Below are 22,938 nucleotides of genomic sequence, written 5' to 3' on the forward strand. Positions count from 1 at the left end.
CTAACTACAAAAATCAACTACTAACCTAACTACAAAAAGCAACTACTTACACAAATCTGCTAACAAAAGCTGCCCATTCAGTTCGAATCTCATCAATCTCCTCTTGCCTATATGCATTTTTGGTATTGAACTACACACAAAGAGAAAGATATGGAAAGTATGAGTTTGGATCATAAATTGTAATATGTAAAAAGTTAAAGTAGAAACTTACAAGGTTAGTAATAGAAGTACTAGAATTATGCACTATCTCATGTCTGTACTTTTGCACGTAGTACCCGCACCCTACAGAATCCAATTGACGAGGGCACTGCATGTATATAAATTGAATACAAATTAATCTTATGTTTCATAAAAAATAATTACCTGTAAATGCAAATTACCTTTACAGGTCTCCATTTTGGAGTTGATCGATAGCGTTGTAGATCGTGTTTCGCTTGCCATGTCTTCAACCCCTCTAAATATTTTGAAACATTAGAAGACAAGAAAGTTAAATAAGAAGTAATAAAGTAAATACACTTACACATTTATGATTCCATGAATGTCTTCATTGACTTTACTCCGAAGAGAGTCCAAAACATAAACGCAATTTTCACGAAGATCGATAACATGCAACATCCAATGAAAACTACAATAAACAACATCTTCAATGTGAGTACACATTTAAGCTCAATGAAAATATATTAATGTGTTTCTCTTCTTTATTTACCCGGTATCATATGGAATTAGCACTTTCTGTTCCAAGTTAACTGCTTCTAGTTGGTTGGCTAAATTTCTGGATCGAAGATCACGATCTTTGATATGTGACGATATTTTTGATTGGTCAATGACAAAAAAGTTCTTTGCACAGTCACATTTATCCCAAAGACATCTAAGTAAAAGAAACCATAGTTAAAATATCAACAAACTAACTATAAAAGTGGTATTGGAGATAAAGATGAGTATAAGTTGACTACTTACGTAATATACGCTAGTATACACATATAGCCGATTTCAACCATGCCGCAGTAATGCAACAAATCTTCACGAGCTAAATAAACAAATTTGTCACTTCCAAATATTAGCTCGTTCATTGGGATGCGAATCATGTCTACATCCTCCATGTTGTTCATGGCATGTCTATTTAAAAGCTTAATAATCCCGTTAACGTCAGTATAATTTAAAGAGTATACGACATCCTTCCTAGTTGAATGCTCCTATCACAACCAAGGTTCTAAATTCAAAATACATATACAAATAAAATCAAAACTTAAATAGTAAAAATTCACAACCAAGGTCTTGAACGTTCTAAACTTTCTTGATGCAGACATAAGTATAGAATGTTTAGCATTGGGTTGTAAATCGAACGACATCTACACAAAAAAAAGAAAAGCTTAGTTAAGCTTAGTTAAACTTAGAGTGTAAAGCAAACTACATTATATGAAAAACATAATAATAGAACTCATACCGATATACAATCATAGATTTTATCTTTTAGCTCATTCGGAATTTCTTTCCAAGAGTTGTATGTGATAGGAATCTGTTGTCGAACGCACACACCAATGTAACTTTGCTTCTTTGACGTGGCTCCAACAGGTTGTCCGTGTTCATTAAATTGAATGGGCAACTTTTGTCCAGAATTTCTCACTAAGGCTAACTCAGACATAGTAGTTGGCCCACGTGGAACAAATGATTTCTTTCTTACTTCTGGAAGCATTTCTCTTTCATCCTCACTGCTATCCTCCATCTATGAATCTGCAAAAAATGGAAATACATTAATAAGCAAAGTCAACATACATAAGCATAACAATTATGTTACGAACTTTAAACATAAATACATTATAAAGCAAAGTAATAAGATACCATAAGCATATGAATTATATTACGAACTCTAAAATTAAATACATTATAAAGCAAAGTAATGACATACCCTTCGCTACCCATCTACCCTCACAATCATGTCTAATATAAGTTGAATTTGTATCATCAGTCTCATTAGGTGTATCAACATTGGGCATCCTTTTAATGGTTTCGTAACCACACTCTTGAAGCATATCTCCTATTTCATCTTCAAAGAAATCTTCTTCAATAGTTCTTTGTGGAGATGTTAAAACCACCGACCATTCAGGATTTGCAGAATCTTGGACATAGAATACTTGTTTTGCTTAAGTGGCTAAAATAAATGAGTCTGATTTATGTCCAATACGTTTGAGATCAATGATGGTAAACCCAAGCTCGTCCACTTTGACTCCACTTCTATTGTCAACCCAATCACACTTAAATAAAATAAAAGATAATTGATGGTAATCAATCTCCCATATCTCTCGTATTACACCATAAAACGTCATATCTGACATGATCGGGTTTTTGTCCTTAGAACTAGAGACTTGCATCGTAGTAGCGGTTATACTAACTCCACTATTTTGAACTCTCCTAATATCATCACGCCTTTTTGTGTGATAGTAATATCCATTAATTATGTAACCAGAATAAGTGGCCACATCTGGAGAAGGTCCGTGAGCTATCCATCTTAAAGAAGGCGTGATAGAATTTTTAGGTACTTCGAGAGCAAGTGCAACCTACACAATATATTGGATTTAGTTAGATCCAAAACAAACATAAAAGAGTATGATTGTAGTGATTACCCGTGTGGACAGCCAGCGACTGAATGAGCGATTATGCTCTTCTTGAATCCACTTTTTACTTCGAGCTTTACCAGAGTTAAGCTTAAGCAAACTCTCCATATGTTGTCTGTCGTAAATAACAAGTTATTAAGTAATTACATAAAAAACTTATATAGAGTGAGAATAGATAGGATTTAGCACGTACTCGACGTATGGTAGAACATCATTTACATTCTGAATGACATAAAGATGAGCTTGATCTAACTGCTCCTTACTCGGTCTGATAAAAGAAGAAGTTGATAATGCTCTATCCATGTTTGAATTCTTTTTTATTACAGATGAGTTAAGTCCAATAGAACTAACTCCAGCAATAAATTCAGAACAGAACTCTATAGCCTCTTCAACAATATAATTTTCTACCATACATCCTTCTAGTCGATTTCTATTTCGCACGTAAGTTTTTAGGACTTTCATATATCGTTCAAAAGGATACATCCACCTTAGATGAACAGGTCCACAAAACTCAATTTCTCTTACGAGATGCACTACAAGGTGTACCATTATAGTGATAAATGATGGTGGAAAATATTTCTCCAATAGACATAAAGTGACAACTACATCTTCTTGCATTCCTTTCAATTGTGATGTATCAATTGTCTTCTTACATATAGCATTAAAGAAGAAGCATAACCGAATAATTGCAAGTCTTACATGTTTCGGTAGAATACCACGAATTGCCACAGGTAGCAATTGTTGCATAAGAACGTGATGGTCATGCGACTTAAGTCCATACAGTTTCAAATCTGCGAGTGACACTAAACTTTGAATGTTCGATGAATAGCCTTCTGGTACTTTCAATTCAGATAGTGTCTTACAAAAACTCAACTTCTCTGCTCGAGATAATGTATAACATGTCGGGGGTAAAAAGATCTTTTTCTCCCCTACGTGAGAGGCTAGCTCTGATCTAATGTTCAATTCAACCAAATCTAATCGACTTTTTACTCCATCTTTGGTTTTACCGGGAATATCAAGCAATGTGCCAATGAGATTTGCATAGACATTCTTTTCAATGTACATCACGTTTAAACAATGTCGCACATCATGAAACTTCCAATATTCTAATTCAAAAAAATAGATTTTTTCTTCCAATAAGTTCCTGAAGAACTCATTTCACTGTTCTTTTCGTTCATAGTTCTCTTACCAAATGAGTGTTTGTACTTACTTGTTTGTATGAAAATTTCTTCCCCGCTCAATGGTTCTTGAGCCAATTCTAATTCTTGTACACCATTGAAAACTTTCTTTTGTTTCCTATATGGATGATGACGTGGTAGAAACTTGCGATGCGCAATATATGCCATCTTCCTTCCTTTTGGCAAATAAATTGATGAAGTTTTCTCCCCACAAATTGGACATGCATGATATCCTTTGACTGTACAACCACACAAGTTACCATACGCAGGAAAATCATTAATGGTCCATAATAAAATAGCCTTTAGCCTGAAACATTGATCTTGATATGCATCGTAACATTCCACCCCATCATGCCAAAGTATTTTCAAATCATCAACTAACGGAACTAAATAAACATCTATTTCATTTCCCGGTTGTTTGGGACCAGATATTAGTGCGGTCAACATAAAAAATTTTCGCTTCATACACAACCATGGAGGTAAGTTGTATGTCACTAACATAACTGACCAACAACTATATCTACTGCTAAGATCTCCATGCGGATTTACCCCATCTGTGGAAAGAGCAAGACGTAGATTTCTAGGTTCTGACCCAAACTCTGGCCATAAATTGTCTATTTTTTTCCATGATAATGCATCTTTTGGATGTTGCAATAGATCATTCACTTCTCTTTTTCTGCCATGCCACGTCAATAATTTTGATGTTTCTTTGCTTCGAAACATTCTTTCAAATCTTGGAATTGGAGAGAAATACCACATGACTTTCACTGGAACATTCTTAACCTCCTTCTTTGAATTTTTAGAAATCTTCCATCTTGACATACCACAAGAGGGGCATACATTTGCATCAGACAGTTCTTTCCTAAACAAGCAACAATCATTCCTACAGGCATGAATCTTCTCGTACTTCATTCCAAGAGTACACAAAAAATTTTTTGCTTCATAAGTAGAAGTAGGGCATTCGTTGGGAGTAGGTAAGATGTCAGAAATTAATTGTAATAACTCAGTGAAACTCTTATCACTCCATCCAAATTTAGCTTTCAAATTATATAACTTTATCAACGTAGATATTTTGGTAAAATTCGTACAATTAGGATATAATGGTTTCTTGGCATCATCTACTACTTCCTCAAAATTTTCTGACTTGTCATTAAAATAATTATGTGCAGCCTCAAACATTCCAATTGTGTCATCAACATCATCCTCGTCAATTTCTTCTTTTACACTACTAAAGACACTTTCATTGTTTCTCTTTATTGGTAGTGATTCACAATGAAAAATCCATTCTTGATAACTCTGATCGATGCCGTTAAAAAACAAGTGATCTCTAATTGTATTCACATCTAAAGTTTTTGCATTCACACACTTTAAACAAGGACAGGCCATGACATTCGACGTCTTTGAATGCTTCAACCCATTTTTAATAAACATCTCAACCCCATAAGCATACTCAGATGACGTTCTATTCTTTTGCATCCACGACTTCTCCATATTATATAAGATGCAGTTTAATCTAAAAAAAAATCAACAAAACAATGAAATTAAGTAAACTTAAACTGAATCCATATTCCAAAAACTAACAAGTTCTATATAACCCAAACCAAAAGCCTCTATATTATACACAAAGCCAATGAATTCTATCCAATGAATTATTATGTATAGTTGAAGCTATCAAAAGACGAAGTCATTGTTCGAGTTGGTACCATAAAGTTAAAGCTGAAGTTTACCGACATAATGCGATTAAGATCATTAAAAATTTCAAGATATAAAAACAAATTTATTGAGAATACTTTTCTTTTTTTTTTAAAAAAAAAGACCACTGAAGTGCATGTGAGTGGATTTACCACCTTAAAGATAATTCATAATAAATAAATATACATCATCCTCTATGCCTTTTTCTGGGTTACAACGGAAGTGTTTTGAAAAAGGAAATTTGAGACTTTTCTTTTTCAATGTTTTGTTGGAGGAAGAAGAAACAATTTCAAATATATCATAAAATTAAGAATTAAAATTTTGAGATTTAAAAGTGGTTTTTCTTTTAATGAGATGTAATGGTTGCATGGGTATAATACTGTACGTTAAACAGAAAATACATCACCAAAATATGCTAACAAATACCCAACACCAATAATTTAAAATATAATGTTGGTGTATAAGTAGTATATCGCATTAACTCAACAACATCGTATCACTACATTTGAAAAGAAGAATTTATATCACTACTAATAGTTCTTAAATATGCATTTTTTTTTCTCTCAAAGTACATACTGCTACAACAACAGCCTACTGAAAATCTAATTTCAAGTGTCGCATTGATGTATGAATAATTCATCCAATTCACTTAAAATGATTGTTAATATGATCAATTAAACCATTATAAGCTGTAAGCTGTAATATAATATAGTAGATATATGCATGTTGAAACACTAATTAAATTAAATTTATCTCAAATCGTCAAAAAGCAGAAGTTGATGATGAAAGCAAATTTAATATAACATATAACATTCTCTCTCACGACTTGAAATGTAAAGAAAAGCCCAGAAATCAATATTAAAAGGTAAGGAAACAACTATACAACTATAATTACTATGCTATGCCTTTCCCTCCTCAACTCTCTTTCCCATCACTTCATCCTTTACTTAAATTTATAAACTTCTAAACTTTTAAATTCAAAAACTTAAATTCACCCACAAAATTCGTAACCTCTTGTGTGATACCCTATTAAATAAAAGATTCAAATTTATGTAGCCAACGTGTTTGATACCATAAAAAAAATAAATATTAGATATCAAGAATCAACAAGAATCAACTTGAACTTGGAGTCTTTGTCCTTCCTATTCCTTTCCAAATGCTTTCAAATCGAGACAGCCTTCTTAATCAAATGGTAAAGATCCTCAGGAATCTCCGGAGCAAGCCCTTTTGATAGTAATAAAAAAACACACATTCAATTACCACAACAGCTAAAACCTAAAACTAATTCATTAACATATACTCAATCATCCATATCTATCCTGGTAATAGCTAAAACCTAAAACTAATACATTAAAATTTCGAATTGATGAACAAGAAGAACAAGTACAATACCATGAGCTTTAAGAATGCGCAAGATCTTATTGCCAGTAACACTCTTAACCTCAGCAGTACCGTGAGAATCACGAAGAATGACACCGATGCAAACTATATCCTCACCTAAATCATCCAAGCGGAAAGGTGAGATGGAAACAAGAGAAGATAAGAAAACAGTTGCATATGGTCTAGAAAATTAGAAAAAAGTTGCATATGGTCTAGAAAATTAGAATATATCCTCACCTAAACCATAAAAAATTAGAAAATTAGAAAACAAGATCAATTACACTGATTTTTGAAGATCACCTCCACTATTACATAGCTGCATATGGTCTCTAAAATATAAAAGTCTCTACATTCCTACTTTATTGCCGATATTATAAGAACTTCTTGCAACTACAACAATGATATAGCTTTATTTTCTCCATTCATTTTCCTGCCCAAGTTAAGCTAATTCTAAAGAGAATAGTTTTTTGATTCCTTTCTATGAACCCAGTAGAAAGTAAGAACTTCCAGTTTGACCAACATTTTAACATAGCACAACATCTCTAACCTGGTTGCCTACCTGTCACTACACCTCATCTACCAAATACAAGAAGCTTATACTAAACGCAACTCCAGCCATTTCATCCTTATTTACAGCATTATTGTAATTAATTTATGCTTTTCAAGATTCGTCGACGCCAATAAAGCCCGCAACACAAATCTTCCAATGCCTTGACAACTTTCCCTTGTCTAAGAATCCATAATCTAAATCGAAATCAAAAAACATGCTAAAAACCCCAAATGAAAGAAGATGGAAATTTTACCGTGAGAGGATGTATTTTGTGAACGTCGGACGAATTTGATTCCAAGGGTGGGCGAACCTGGTTGCTGGTTGATGTGAACGCGGACGAGCGGATGAGTTTCAAAAAACCTGGTTGCTGTGAACGCGGTTGCTGTGAACACGATTGCTGTGAACGCGGACAACCGGACGAGTTTCTTTAGAAGGAGAGAAATGCGGCCAAATTTGATTCCAAGGGTGGGCGAACAGAACAACAATCGATAGGAATGGTGGCGGCGATAGAAATGGTGGCGGCGATAGAAATGGTGGCGGCGATAAAATGGCGACGTCGATTAAAATTGTGGCGTCGATCGGAGAAGAAATGAAGGAGATTCGGAGAAGAAATGAAGGAGAATCGTTCGGAGAAGACGAGGGTCGAATAGATTTGGAATCGAATAGCAGACGGTCGAAAAGGTAAAGTAAGAGAGAGAATGTTATTTTCACAAAAACAATTATTAAAAAAAAATTAAATGGACCTTTAATGTCGGTGGAAAACCGACATTAAAGTGTCTATTTTTTCACAAAATAAAAATATTAAAATTAAAATTTAAATGGACCTTTAATGTCGGTTCTCAAAATGGCGGACCTTTAATGTCGTTTTAAAACCGACATTAAAGCTTAGTCTTTAATGTCGGTGGAAAACCGACATTAAAGATCCGCCTTTTCAAAACCGACATAAATGTTCTTTTTTTATTTTTCCCAAGCGACATTAAAGCCTATATTTCTTCTAGTGGAAATTATTCACAAGTTTATATTACCCTTTCCTAACCAGCCTGCAAGTATGAGTTAAATGAATAAAGAGGAGAGCATCTTTCCACCTTTATCAACCATACTTCACTTCTAACAATAGGAATCCAAAAAGCTTTGCGTTTGATTGAAAGGACAACACCCCATAATTCTAAGCGATTCTTTCTTCCACAATTCTTTGAAAGAAAGATAAGCTTTTAGCCAACATGGGTAGATGATGGGTCCATCTTCTAGTCACAATAACAAGGTAATTGCTAAATGAATAATGGAATGAAAAGCAAGTAGAATAGCTGATTATTATAGGAACCACATACCAGAACTGAAATACGAACAACATCACAAGAATTTCCAGCTTCTCCATCTTCAACTTTATCCCGACTCTCAATTATCTATTTCATTATTAAGTAAGATAGAGGGGGGAAATAAAAACAATAGCTGAATGACTTGCAGAATTGGAAGGATGTTGAGTTTACCATGCGGAAAATAGTGTGGGATCTACTACTGTACAAATTCATATTTGTCTCTCCAATATGACGATGAGCTGAATGTATAAACAAGTTGTTAAAATTACTTTCAATCACTAATATATTTAAGAAGAGGCAGACAAAGTCCTAACAAACCAGAGGTATTGGCTTCTAAGAGATCAAAATAGAAATGAAAATGAAATCATTTCAAGAGGTAAAAAATTCAAAACGCTCCCTATTCAACTCTTCAGTCTCAAAATCAGAAGTTTAGAATTATTAACCCAATAGAATTCCATTAAGCTCTTTAAGGAGGAAGCAAAGGATTGTATTCTTTGGAAATTTAAATTACATTCTCCAAATTCCATAAGATCGAGAACTTGCTCAGAAGAAGCAACAATCTCTTCTCGCAAACCAGCAACATAGATTCCCTGCTGCAAATATGGAGAAAAAAAACTATCAACAAAAGTAGATAGAATTTTGGACATGGAACAATAAGTTGCACCAAGTTGAAAATTAAGCACCACCTCTAAACTTTCATGAATATGCAGTTAAAAACATTGGACAAAATAATGTATGGCTGGACAACAGATTTTTTGACATGAATCCCAAGGACACCATTGGACAGTTCTTTCTCTTCAGAGTAGAACTTCCTGTATACTTGAACACCTGAAACAAGTTTTATCCTCATAGACCAATAAAATATTCAGATGGTAGCTAGATTATTTCACATGCACAAGAGAGATAACACAAGGAGAAATATTTTAAATGACAAAACTTCTAAAAATACCTAAAAGTATAGTAAAAATCATAATTTACCTATGATACATAACGATAGACCAAAATAGACTACTGTTTATGTCCATCATGATTCAGATAGACACAAAAAGTAGTCCGTTCCATCATAGATAGATTTTAATATTTTGCTATATTAATCTGAACAACCCATAAAGTTTCCATTTATTTGAACACAATCCAACCAGAAGGTTGTCATGCTGCCACATTTTACTAGGAATAGTGTCATGATATTCAATATATTTATCATGGCTTCAGAATGTTTGTTATTGAGTTTCTTTATATTTAACTTATTGATTATCTTTATCTTGCTTTATGGCTCTTAAGACCTCAAAAGGTACTAAAAAATAATGTTTCAAAGTCATAAAGTACACTAAGCAAATAATCTTTTAGAACTACTACGTTATAAAATAAAAATAAATAGACAAGAAGGACATGTCAAAATTCTATAGAACAAAAGAACAAGTAGAAAGTTCATATTAAAGAATTATCATGAACAAGATAATTAAATATTAAGGAAACGAAAATTATAGACATAGGTATTTTATCTTACCATCTGTTAATATTTTATCTTACCAGCCTAAATTATGGACAACAACACAAAAGTTAAAAACATTCCACTATTGACTAATGCTTTTTGATGGTTTTTAATCACAAATAAAATATTCCACTTCTATAAGTTAAAAACAATTGAAACAATAAAAACAAGAAGTTCACCATTTTGCTGATATTTTTCAAAACAATCCCTTTTAAAAGAAGCTCTGAAAAATTACTTGGTCCACAAATGTATATAAATAAACTATATACTCCAAAACAATAAAAGGGAAAAAGAAATTTCATACCTTCTTCTTCTTCTTCTTCAAGTTCTGTTTTGCAAACTGCAGCCAAAACAGCTGCTTCTTCTCCCATCCAATATATATTCCTCCAAATCTGCAAAGCCAGTAGCTAACAATCCCGCAAACCCAACCGACAGCATCCAAAAATCCCAAACAGAGTGGAAATGAAAATCCAGAATCTCGTAAAAAACTTAATACAATTCCTTAAAGCCTGCGAATTCAAATGCTAAACTTCAAAAAAACCTAAATTCATCAAAACGAAATAAAATAAAATAAAAGCATCAGAAAAACATCAATTCTGAATAACCGCCAGCGATTATCATCATCATCCAAAACAGAGAGTTAACGCGTAAAAATTAAGAAATCTAACCTCTAACACCTTTCTCGAAACCTGAAAATGAAAAATCCGATGAGAACAACTCGAGAATCAAAGGAAATGCGAGATGAAATCCAAGCCACGAACAAGAAAGCCACCAACTAAATTCGTAAGAACAACGGATCTGAGATCTGGGCGGTCGGAAACAGATTTCAGGTGTATAGAAAGTAGAATCAGATCAGAATACGACGAGGGGCGGATTAGTTAGGGCTAGGGTTTTGTCCGCGAAAACCTGAAAGAGTAAAAATAGAGTGGCAAAATAATAATAATAATAATAATAAAATAATATTTAATCTTTTCTATATTCATTTACCGGACATCCCGAGCCGGTAACGTGCCGATGGTGAGGAGGGTGAGTGTTCCACGTGAGGCACGAGCGCGATGCGGCAACGGAAGAAGCTGCCTCCGATGATAGCACGGCGACGAGTTCACACACGTTGGCGACTGATCAGAGAAGAGAGGGGAGAAAGTGATGAGATTGAGAAAGGAATAAAGGGAAGAAATGTTGAGAGAAAACCTTCTTTCGTAGGGTTTGGTAGAGAAGAAAGGAGAAAAGAGTAAAGTCTAGGGTTTGGTAGAGAAGAAAGGAGAAAAGAGTAAAGTAAGGGAGAGAAAAATTCAACTTTTTACAAAATTAAAAAAAATAAAAAATAAAATAAAAAAGACCTTTAATGTCGGTTCTAAAAAACATGATGTTTAATGTCGGTTTTAAACCGACATTAAAGATAAAGCTTTAATGTCGGTTTAAAACCGACATTAAACATCCGCCTTTTGAAAACCGACATTAAAGCTTATTTTTCATTTTTTCCACCTGACATTAAAGACCAGATTTCTTCTAGTGACCAATAGATCATGGGCTACAACGATCCGAGATTAACTGGCTAAACCCTTTTAGACCAAGTTAATCAACATTCGTTAACTAACGAGTCATTCCACTAAAATCTCGTAGTTGCACTCCCCTCACAATAAATATATTTCTGTCCATTTGATATAACCATAATCAGTAAGTTAATCCTTCACAGGTTGTTCGTAACCTCGGCTGAGTCAAAATACCATTTTTACCCCTGAGACTACATCTTGTTCCTTAAGTCTCACTGATCCACTATTGAACATTTGGTTTAAGGTCCAACCTATAAAACGAATCCCTCTCAGATCATTGAGAGGTTGGGGCCCCTATGTTCAAGACTTGGATTCAATTCTTAAGGGAACAACCTATCTACTAACCATAAAACGGGTAGGAGTGAATTCCGTCTTGCACCCTATGTTCCCAACTATTCATCCGATCTTATCCCTAAAAAGAGAGGCTTATTGGGCCAACGCTAATGAGTTGCCTTTACCTATGCAAATCTAAAGATAATCTCGTGTGAACAGGAGTTCACAGTTAGCTCAGGATTAAGATTAAGTTACCTAGGTCATCAATAATCAAAATAGTCAGTTTTAAACAGTAAACAACGTTATTACGTAAAAGTGATTATTTCATGGTTCTGTCTTATGTAAACCTTTTACATAGCATGCCCCCTCTTTCATGTCTCTACATGAACGATTCAGGATTACATCGTTTGTATTATCTACAAAAGTGGACCGCATTCATAGTATCTCTGAATAAGGCGTCCAACCTTTATTTATATACAATAGACTATTAAGGCTATTTACTCGAACTTAATCCATATTTATGTCTTTATATAAAGTTCAAGTTTACTCAAAATAGCCTTCAGATCTTAGTTTATTGGATTTAAGATTATAGTAGTCATTTTCTCATTAACGATTTTATTGAATAGAATATGATTACAAACTACGAGTTTTAGAACATAAATTCCAACATAAACACTATTTTACAATCATTGGAAACACATAAATCATTCTTTGATCAAAGCATAAACTTTTGATTTGAAACTCCATTTGGAAACACTCATTAATCAAATATTATTTCAAATTAGTAGAAATTTAAAAAGAAAGATTTTAAATAAACAATTTTAAGAAAAACACTCACAAACTTAGAAACTTAATAGCCTTAGACTCCACTTGCTTATGATTTTCTTCTTCTCATGTAGTCCTTCCATAGTAATTCAAACACTTAGCTTTTTTTCTTTTTTAGATTTTCAACAACAGACTTTTGAATGGTCTGACTTCACCGCCTATTTATACTAGTCCATAATTGGATTAGTCATCCCAAAACTCTTAATAATTTACCAGCTCCTACTCTTAGTGGTGCACATGGTAGCTTAAACCTCTCCACGTAGCCCATTAAGTATCCTACTCTTAGTGGTGCACGTGGAAACTTAGTGTTTAATTTAGCCATGCTTAGCATAAACCTTCCTGGAGGCCCATTAAGTATCCTTAGGAAAATTTCCAGAAGTTCCCTTATCTTCTTCTTCTTCTAGAAAAATTTTCATTTTAACCTCTTATCAACACAATCATTGATGACCGTTGACAATAAACATTAGCCTACTTCACGATCAACATTGATGATCGATCATGATCGATCAACAGTCATGACGATCGATCATCTTAACCATTGGCTCCATATCATCTTGATCGTTGCCCATGATTATCGATCGTCAGTAACCAATCATCTTGATCGTTGGTGACCTACAACTTTGGACGTTACTGTCATCAAGTGAACATCTTGATCAATGGAAACAATCATTGTCGTTAATTAACGATGTCATGCCTATTAACAAACAATCGTAGTGATGGTCAATAAGCAATATCCATGACCCTTGGGAGACCAATTGTCATGATGGTCGACAGCCAACCAATCGTTTTAATCAACAACCATCTTCACCAAGGTTTTTTACACCTTTTTCCATGAGTTTGAATAGTAAAACACTATTCGAGCCCATGATTACTTTTCTTTTCTAATTAAATCTAGAAAATTCGTCAACCAACTTCGAATACCACCCCTGGTGACCATTTTTGGCCTACCATTGGGTGTCATTTCTGACAACTTCGCAAGCGAACTTCTAGCCACCAACTCCGGCAACTGGTGCAAACCTTGAAGAATTTTTTTTCTAAGTCATTCCAAATACACATTTGATTTAATCACAATAATGTTTTTTAAAATACGAATTTTTTCATTCTTCTATTTTCTTTTCTTTTGGAGTTTTTTTAAAAATAATAATTATAATAAGATCATCTTTTTTAATTATCTTGTTCACACGAGATTTTCGAAGAAATTTGATTCGTGGAGTTGAACTTGTGTTAATATTGTATTTATGTAGATTCGATGCGATGTGGTTCGATCTCTAGAAATTGATCCTCTGATTCTCTCTCGGCTGGATGCTTACGCTTGATTTGAGGAAGTGAAGCACGTAATGTTCTTGAAGTTGGAGTCTTGGAAGAAATCTTGTATCTTCAAAGGAGCTTCAATCTTCAAAGGTGTTCTTGAAGTTGGAGACTTGGAAGAAAACTTGGATCTTCAAAGGAGCTTCAATCTTCAAAGGTGTTCTTAAAGTTGGAGTCTTCGAAGAAAGGTTGTATCTTCGAAGAAGCTTCAATCTTCGAGGGTGGTCGACTTCAGGAGTTGAGGAGGCTTCTATTTCTTGGGAGAATTCTCTCTAGACCTTCTGGAGTCAAAAATTTTCAACCCCACAAATGAAGAGAACTCCTCTATTTATAAAGTTCCCTAGTGGGCTTTTATGGACTTGAGCCTGTTCTGGTCCATGGACCATACCCATGGGCTCAATCACATGGATTTGGGTCATATTTTATTTTAGACTAAATTAAGCTTATTTTTGGGCTCAATCAATTGAATTTTAACCTAACTAAATAATATTTAATTGAACCAAAATAATTAATTTGACCTAATTGTCATAACAAAGACACGTGACATCATTAGAATTATCCAATTTTTCTTTAAATTTAATTTGGGACACATGCCAATTTTTAGTTAATCTCAAATATAATTATTTTAGTAAATGATGTGGCAATTTGTGATTGGTTCCAAAATTTCTTATTCAACATATCTCTTTTCTCTTTTGTGTTTAAAATTAATCTTTGTGTTTAAAATTAATCTTTCTTTAATTTTAGGAGATTTTCTTTATTTTGTTATATTTTTCCAAGATGAAAATTGATGACCTATCTATTGTGATCTCAAGTATAAATTAAATATTAATATATTGGTAATATTACCAATATATTAATATACTAGAAATTGTACATATATATCATATATATCATGGTTTATTTTTAGTTTAATAACATTTTTCATTTTTTTTTGTTGGTCAATTTAATCGTAAGAATTAAGACTTATTTCGATTGACTTAAAAAAAATGTGTAAAAAAACCAAATTTTAATTTGAACTCTTCTGATAAAAGTGGTTTAAAATATATTGCATGCATATCATAGAAAGGCAACCATAACTATTACTAAATGTAACTCTATTTGATTTTTATTTTTGCATTATCCTTTTGGTTATGCTTATTTTGAAACCTATTAGACATTTTTTAATGTTGCTTGATTGAAAGTTTCGTAAACTTATTCGATGACATAAGTTTTTACACTATTGTCATGAAAATCAATAGAGTCAAGAAATTGGATTAAAGATACAAAGTATGAAAAAAAGATCAATTAAAAATTTGAGGAGGTACAATTCGTAAAAAAAGAAAAAAACTAAATAGATTAGCTAAACCCAGAAATCCAAGACCAACACCCTAAATACAAGCATAAGAAATCTAAATTCCCAAAATCCTACACCCAAACACTGGCATCTGTATTTTTCAAGCATCAGAACTCCATCAGATATGAACCCGTGTGCCAAAAGCTCCCTAAAAGGTGCCCAGTTATGCACACCTATTTATTAGGATAATCTATTTTATAGTTATGTTAGAGAGAAAACACATTTATTATAAAGTATTAAATAGTTGAGATTATCCCAAACGAGATTAACAGTAATTAGTATCACCTTCCATTTTGGTGAGAGGTTTGAATTCTCTAACCCTAATTGTTGTACTAAACGAACAGTAGTTGAGGTTTTCTTTTTATTCAATTATAAAGATTATTTTCCATTCTAATGACAACGTTCTTTTGACTCGTTATTTTTCTAATTGTACTTTAGAACATTGTATTTAAATATTTAAAATATTTTAACAAATATATTAAACATACCGAGTTTAATATACTATAAAACATTGTTTTTATACGTTTGACAATATAATAGTTCCATTTGTCCGATGGTACAAGTTTTGATATAACTTATTCATTAGTATGTTTTCACATCTAAAATATTTCCATTTTCATATAAGTGGATTATCATTCATCTAGCAAATTTATTCATTCTTAGTTATTTTTAAACCTATCTCAAAAGTTAAAACATTGTTGAAGGTATTTGAAAATATTATTCCAAATATATGTAATATATCAATGCTCGACATGAATCAAACCAACATATGAAATATAACAAAATTTATAAATTATAGACCGACTCAATGTTAAACAATCACACCAAGTGTATATATATATATATATATATATATATAAAATAAATTTAATTCAAGTAGTTAGAATTTCCAATAAATAAAACCTCAACAGCAGCTCCCTAACAAAAATGAATTAACCATTTCACATTAATTTTTAAACCTCACAATTTTCAAATAAGCAAAAGCATTGAATACAATATATAAATTAGAAATGACTTATGCTCAACATAAAACATACATATAAAGTAGAAGCGTATATTATTCAACGAATTACTAAAATATTTACGGTTTGGGTAACAAAGTTCATAAAATTAGTCATTTTATAAATATTACAGGTTTGTCCTTTCATCTTTCTTCTCTCATTTGCTGCGATTTTTTCTATTGTCTTTTTTCCTTTTCTCTTCTTTTTGTTTTCCATTGTGATTTCTTTTCATCGTCTTTCTTATTTTTTCTCTTGTTTTTAACGTAGATTTGAACAACCAAATTTGATTTCTTTCTATCGTCTTTCTTCTTTTTCTCTTTCTTTTTTTCATTGCGATTTCTTTCCATTATTTTTCTTCTCTTCTTTTCTTCCTTTTTTTTCCACACCGTTAAAATTAGGATAACCAAATCTAAAAGATCGTGCATAAAAAATCTTGAAAAAAATCATTAAGTCATTAAGTCAAATCATATACCAAAAGAATTAAAAAAATAAAAAAACAATCATATATCAAAAGAATTAAAAAAAAATCGTACATATCTAAACAATTGTGTAATAAAAGAATTTTGAAAAATTTCATTAAGTCAAATCTAAACAATCGTATAGCAAACAATAGCTAAATCTAAACGATCGTGTATCAAATATATTATGCATCTTGTTGATGACTTGATTGACGGAATATTTTTGATATTTTTCATTGTGTGTCTGTGAGCTTTTTTTTTTTCGTTTTTGAAATTCTTTTATATGGTATAAATATTTTACCGTTTTTTTATATTTTTTAAAAGATCCTCAAGAAAAAACTCTTTCACCCTTATTTATATCAAATAAAATATAAATCATAATGTATATCAAAATTTCTATAAAACGTTCCAAGAAAAGGAGAGTACATACATCATCGTATATAAAAAGTTGGGAAGAACCCTCTCATTTATTTTTCAAAGTTATTGTAATTAAAGCGTTAGGTAGTTGATTCGAGTACAAGCACCAACCACTATACCAACTCACCTATACTCACCCCTTCGCATCCTCTATTTTCTACTAAATTGCATATATTAATGTATATTGAATTTACTAAATATCATTTTAAAAAGTCATTGATGAGACTTATCAAAACAAGATGATATTACAAATTTTTTAAAATGTTAATTTTATCCAAAATTAAACGAAAAAGACTATTAAATAAATATAAAATATAAAGGTTAATTCTCATAGTATAATATTATGATTATGTAGGTAAGTATTTATAATTATTTTCATTTACTCTTCTAAAATTTCTTCTTTCTTCCTTTCTCTATCTTTTTCTTTTTCTTTTTTATACAAAATTTAAATGATATTGATACATGATCTAAATAATCATATGCTAATATCTAAACGATCAATTATTTATCTCAGATAAACAAAAGTAGACCACTATCACTAATAGATCATTTAGATATATTACACGATTATTTAGATTTGATACAAAATCATTTAAACCGGATACAAAACATTTTTCATGCGTGTGTAACCAATTAATTACAAGAGTATTTTCGTCATTTTACATTGTGGACATGTAGGCTTTTTCTTTTTTAAAATTGTTCTATACAACGTAAATATTTTTGCGATTTTATTCTATTTTTGAAAAAAACCGAAATATAAAGTGCGTAGACCGTGGAGGATTTAAATCAAAATAAAAGTAGCGGTAAATGAGATTTAAATCAAAATAAAACACCTACCATACAGAAAGTACATTGCTTATAACACTGGTGAGCTCACAAAGTATATTTCTCAAGACAAAAAAATGTCCTCCACTTTTTCACACACCTCTAAACTTCAATAGGGAAAAAGAAAATACAGCATTATATAACCATTTTTACTTTGGCAAAACAATCCCTGGTATTCACACACTATCACTGGAAGCAGAGCACACAAAATGCTTCCAAAACAGCTTCAGGTGGTCTTTAAGCATATCAAATATCACACCATACTCAACTTTTTCTCTCTACAAAGAAAATACAAACAAAATAATCCAAAACAATAATCTGGCTGCATTTCAGCTCACTCAAAATCATTATTGTATCCAAACATTTCCTTAGAAAGAAACATACAACTGTTAACATAGCCCCACAGCAATTAAAATAAAACATCTTCTCAGTCAAAAATACATAATCGAACAATATCATATCACCATATAAACCATAGAGCTATATTGTTTGGTGATCTCCTAGTTAGAAAAATATTAGTATGATTAGTAGAAAGGGACATTCTAATAATTAAACATTGATTTTGTTGAGTTAAAAATAGTCCGTGTGAGTGAGGCTGGGGGCTCTTGGGAGAGGATACCACTCAACCCTCTAGAACGTATTGAGAAGTGCTGGTGCTTATTTCTATCAATTGTAATCGTTTTCTTATCAACATTACCGTTAATTGGTTTTCCTTGAAGTAAATATCTAACAAGAGTGTTTGCCTGAACAATCCTAAAAATTCATAATGTAAAAAGAGCAACAAGTTTAATGGTTTAACAATCAAATGTAAAGCATCATATTTTTTTGGAGCAAAAATCATATTCATGCGAAACTGAGGGAAGTCAGTTAATCAAAGTCAAAATGCTAAAAGTATGGAAGATGCTTACCAGTAGTTCAAAAGTAACACGTTTCAGACTCAGAGTAACCTCTTTTGACGCTTCACCAATTGAGGTCCTGAGATCATATCGATTGGCATTTCTAAGTTGGAGCTTCAACAATGGGTTTACATAATACTTGGAAACAGTGTGCCAAACTTCAAGCACTCTGAATCTATCCCCGGAGGTCGCTTTCCCCAGAGGCCATCTTAAGCCACCCATCATATCTTGGTCTAAAACAGCAGAGTTTATAAGACCTACTATGCCTTCCATCTCATCATCCTAGCATACAAGATTTAAGGTGGGTCTCAATAATTAATTTAATTCCTTCACCTAAGCAAAAACATCAAATGGAATGAATTTTGCAGGATTTTACGGAATTTATTTTACATCAAAATATTAGTTGTGCAAGTCCAGGTGCATGTTCTTTTCAGCTTCATGCATGAAGGTGTTAACTATTTGTAGGAATAGTATTACCATTGCAAGATAACTATTTCATTGCATGTAACAATTTAGTCTATATACTTCATTTCAAACAATTTAGTTCATATTACATCTTGTTAAATTTTAATGGGGTTCATAAAATGCAGATTGATATACTATTTAAGAACTAAATGTTTTATAAGCTTCAAGTATTTTAAATACTACATTGTAATAAATTAGAAATCAATACTGGACTTTGATGATATTTTCCATGATTCCAATGATAGTTTATCTTCAGTTCAAATCCCATTAAATGTTAACATGCACTAGGAATATATATAAAAGATTGAATATGTAGTAAGCTGTACCCTACTTTTTATTCATTTGTAGATTAATACTGACAAAGAAGCTTCTTAAATGGATACATAAAAACCTAAGAACAGGATTCTACATTTCTACAAAATAGGTTGATCAAATTAGCTAATACAATGAGTTCTAACAACATAAATGCAGAACACATGCTATGAGGGGAAACAATCCAAACATATGGCACATACATTTGTAAATTGCCTTTTCCCCAAGTTCACTCATAAAACCCACGAGTGGGAGAGCAAATTGTTAACTTCAAATTAGACATGATAGAAACTAAATGTTTATAAACTTCAAATTAGAGAAACCAAATTGATATACTTAAAAGTTACAACAGCAAATTGTAACACATAAAAGCATACACACTAATTTGTTGCTTCGATAAGGTATGAAACGAAAATTGATTTTCAATCAATAAACTGGTACTAAGGGGTTCTCATGCTTAGCTTAATCTATATAAGATAATCTAATATTTAAAGAAAAGATTGCAAAATCCCAATGAAAGGAATGTTGAAATGTTAAATGAATAAGAAGTTGGTGAAATTATGGAAACTGTTGGAAATCAAATGAAAAAAACACAATATGCTATAAAGAAAACCAAGATGAATTTCTATATATCAAATTTGAATATATTGATTTAGAGGGCCTACTGTCAGCTTTTGTAAATTCTTCTTGGAGCATAGCATGAGCCTCATGTCAACATTCTGTTTTAGGCACGAAATATCTCCAACCATATGGCGCACTTGGTCAATTTCAACCTACAAAATAAATCAAATTTTTTCTCAGTAACTTAGAGTAATAACATTTCATTGGTGTAGAAACAATATTGCTTAAAAATTAATTCTGTTAAACTCATGGATAGACTAGTCTCCCCAAATAGAAGCAAAATATCGATATCATTAGTTTACACAATTAATCAGATAGGAAAACAAACAAAAGTTTACCTTATAAAGTTTAAGATTATTCAAATGGGGCAAAGCAATACATTTGCACGATAAAGTCACCGATGGGCACTCTTTATCTGATACCAAAAAAAAGATTGATACACCAAAAGGAAAGGAAATCAAAATCGAGTAGCATCAAAGTTTGAAATACTTGCAAGCATAACATAACAGGCAAAACAACTACCTTGACAGTATATATATCTTTTTCCACTTGAAACTCTAATCCAATAAGTGGAATTACTCTTTCCGTAATGGTTTCCATGTAAGTGTCAGAGACACTTGTATAAAACAAGCCCTTCAGCTTTCTCAATGTCCTTTCAGTAAGCAGCTCATTTCTGTCAATTTTAGATATCCTGCATAACAAAGATAATAACCATCTTCTAAACAAAGAAGGAAAAAAAAATTGCCAACCTCATATTTCAAAAATAATTTGACGAAGATTTTATACAAGTAACATGCAGAAGTAAACAGTGACGATAATTAAAATCTTATGGTATGTTTTGTTAACTAACAAACAAGGGATTCCTTACCCATGAAAGAGAACTTTTCCAACCCTAGCTACCAATTTTGGCTTTACACCATCATCTTGATACAGTTCGTTCTTTATGTGCTCAACCGATAAAAGTAATTCTGGCAGTAAATTTACTACAATAGATTCCCATGGTCCTGCTACGGTTTCGTCTTCCTCTTCTCTATTCCCTGTAACCATTAACAACAAAACAAATGCCTTCGTTTTTATTAAGTTGTGTATTCATCAACAGAAAGTACTAAATACATACAACAAGACCAGAGAAACTCCATGGCATAGTTCTATTACCTTGAGATACACTAGAGTTCAGCAGAGCTAGAGGTTTTTCACCCCATTTAAGTTCAATGGATGGCGCAGAGAATGGCTCAAGATGAACACAGGGAGGAAACTGGTTACCATCATCAGAACTACCAATCGCAAACCATTTAAAGATAGCCCCCTCAGCATTTGCAATAGTTAGCCTTGCATTAAACTTTCGTTTCAAATTCAATTTTCTGTTGAATTGAGAAGAAAGCGACTCTGGTGTAGGAGATGGATTCTCCACATCCCTTGAATGACGTTTGTGTGGAGGTATATAAGCCATACAGTAAGATCACATAGAACAATTGAAGTATCTGAGAGTAAAGGAAAGAGTCATTCCCCCCAATAAAAAGTTGTATTACAATGAGAATCTTTAGGTAGTCTCAAAACAAACAAACTGCCAAGCCAGAACATCATAAAAAATGGTTTACAGTATTCCCTATCAGGTCATGCTCAAGCTTTTGATTCCAATGATAGTTTACGTAAAGTTCAAACCCATTGAAAAGTTAACATGTAATAAGAACATATTTAAAAGATGGAAAATGCTGTAACTTGTTCTCTACCCTTTTATTCATAGGTAGCTTAATATAGACAAAGAAGCTTCTCATATAGATATATAAATAACCAAGAATAGGATTCTACATTTCTACAAAAATGGGTTGATCAAACTAGCTAAAACAACCAGGTCTAAAAACATCAAAGCAGAACACAAGCTATGAGGGGAGACCCCCCAAGAAAAAAGCCTTTACCTTTAGTTATCTCGTAAAACCCACAATGTAAAGCAATCAATTTAAAGGAAAATTCTTGGTAATAGAGGAAAAGCATGGTGAAAGTTGGGTGCCAAATAAAGTCCCTTTAAATACTGGGGAGAAGGAAGAGAGGGGAATAAAGGGAATTGATTAGAGGGAGTTGCCATAGACGATTAGACATTCGAGCATGACGCTTAGAAGGGAGATTCTATCGCTGACGCCGATCATCGGTTAGTGGAAAGGGCACTACAGTCGACTCGAGCTTCTTCAGCCACGTTCTCCAATGAAAAATGAAAAAGGGTGAATTTATAATTTATGTTAAGCTTGAGAGGTTTTTTCATTTTTATTTTTTTTTTCTATTTTCAAATTTATCACTATGAATCAAAATAATAATAAAAAATATGTATATAGATGAAGGTAGTATATGTTGTTTATTTAAAATAACTTTCACGCTTTAAAAGGGGGAATTGCTATATATAGTGAAAAAAAAATGAACATATCCATATCGCAAAAAA

General features: G+C 32.3%; 1 protein-coding gene and 1 long non-coding RNA gene across 3 annotated transcripts; both read right to left on the bottom strand.

Moving 5' to 3' along the window:
* Positions 1 to 8,761: 8,761 nt before the first annotated feature.
* On the bottom strand, positions 8,762 to 9,319 carry LOC103487516 (uncharacterized). Its single transcript, XR_007821240.1, has 3 exons — positions 9,240 to 9,319; positions 8,900 to 8,967; positions 8,762 to 8,815 (listed from the first exon to the last, which is right to left on the bottom strand). It is a non-coding gene; the product is annotated as an uncharacterized LOC103487516 (long non-coding RNA).
* Positions 9,320 to 18,227: 8,908 nt separating this feature from the next.
* On the bottom strand, positions 18,228 to 22,715 carry LOC103485862 (uncharacterized). 2 transcript variants are annotated; one of them, XM_051084555.1, is made up of 8 exons: positions 22,424 to 22,714; positions 21,663 to 21,988; positions 21,376 to 21,544; positions 21,027 to 21,198; positions 20,846 to 20,926; positions 20,552 to 20,659; positions 19,122 to 19,391; positions 18,228 to 18,491 (listed from the first exon to the last, which is right to left on the bottom strand). In XM_051084555.1, exons 2-8 carry the CDS (start codon positions 21,955 to 21,957, stop codon positions 18,390 to 18,392), a joined length of 1,197 nt encoding a protein of 398 aa, XP_050940512.1. In that variant the 5' UTR covers positions 21,958 to 21,988; positions 22,424 to 22,714; the 3' UTR covers positions 18,228 to 18,389. The 2 variants fall into 2 exon arrangements, with proteins under 2 accessions (XP_050940512.1, XP_050940513.1); XM_051084556.1 differs by lacking the exon at positions 18,228 to 18,491 and adding an exon at positions 18,507 to 18,966 and having other exon boundaries at positions 22,424 to 22,715.
* Between the last annotated feature and the right edge of the window lie 223 nt (positions 22,716 to 22,938).

The sequence above is a fragment of the Cucumis melo genome, chromosome 5 (assembly GCF_025177605.1).
Source record: "Cucumis melo cultivar AY chromosome 5, USDA_Cmelo_AY_1.0, whole genome shotgun sequence".
In the NCBI taxonomy this organism is placed as follows: Eukaryota; Viridiplantae; Streptophyta; class Magnoliopsida; order Cucurbitales; family Cucurbitaceae; genus Cucumis; species Cucumis melo.

Bases quoted from the DNA above. Each gene is read 5' to 3' on its own strand.
- LOC103485862 (XM_051084555.1), bottom strand. From the start codon at position 21,957: ATGGCTTATATACCTCCACACAAACGTCATTCAAGGGATGTGGAGAAT. The intron at 20,927-21,026 runs GTTGTTTTGCCT...TTTTTTTTGGTA, and splicing joins ATATATATACTGTCAAGGTA to TCAGATAAAGAGTGCCCATC. The intron at 18,492-19,121 runs GTAAGCATCTTC...TTTTCTTTGTAG, and splicing joins GTGTTACTTTTGAACTACTG to AGAGAAAAAGTTGAGTATGG.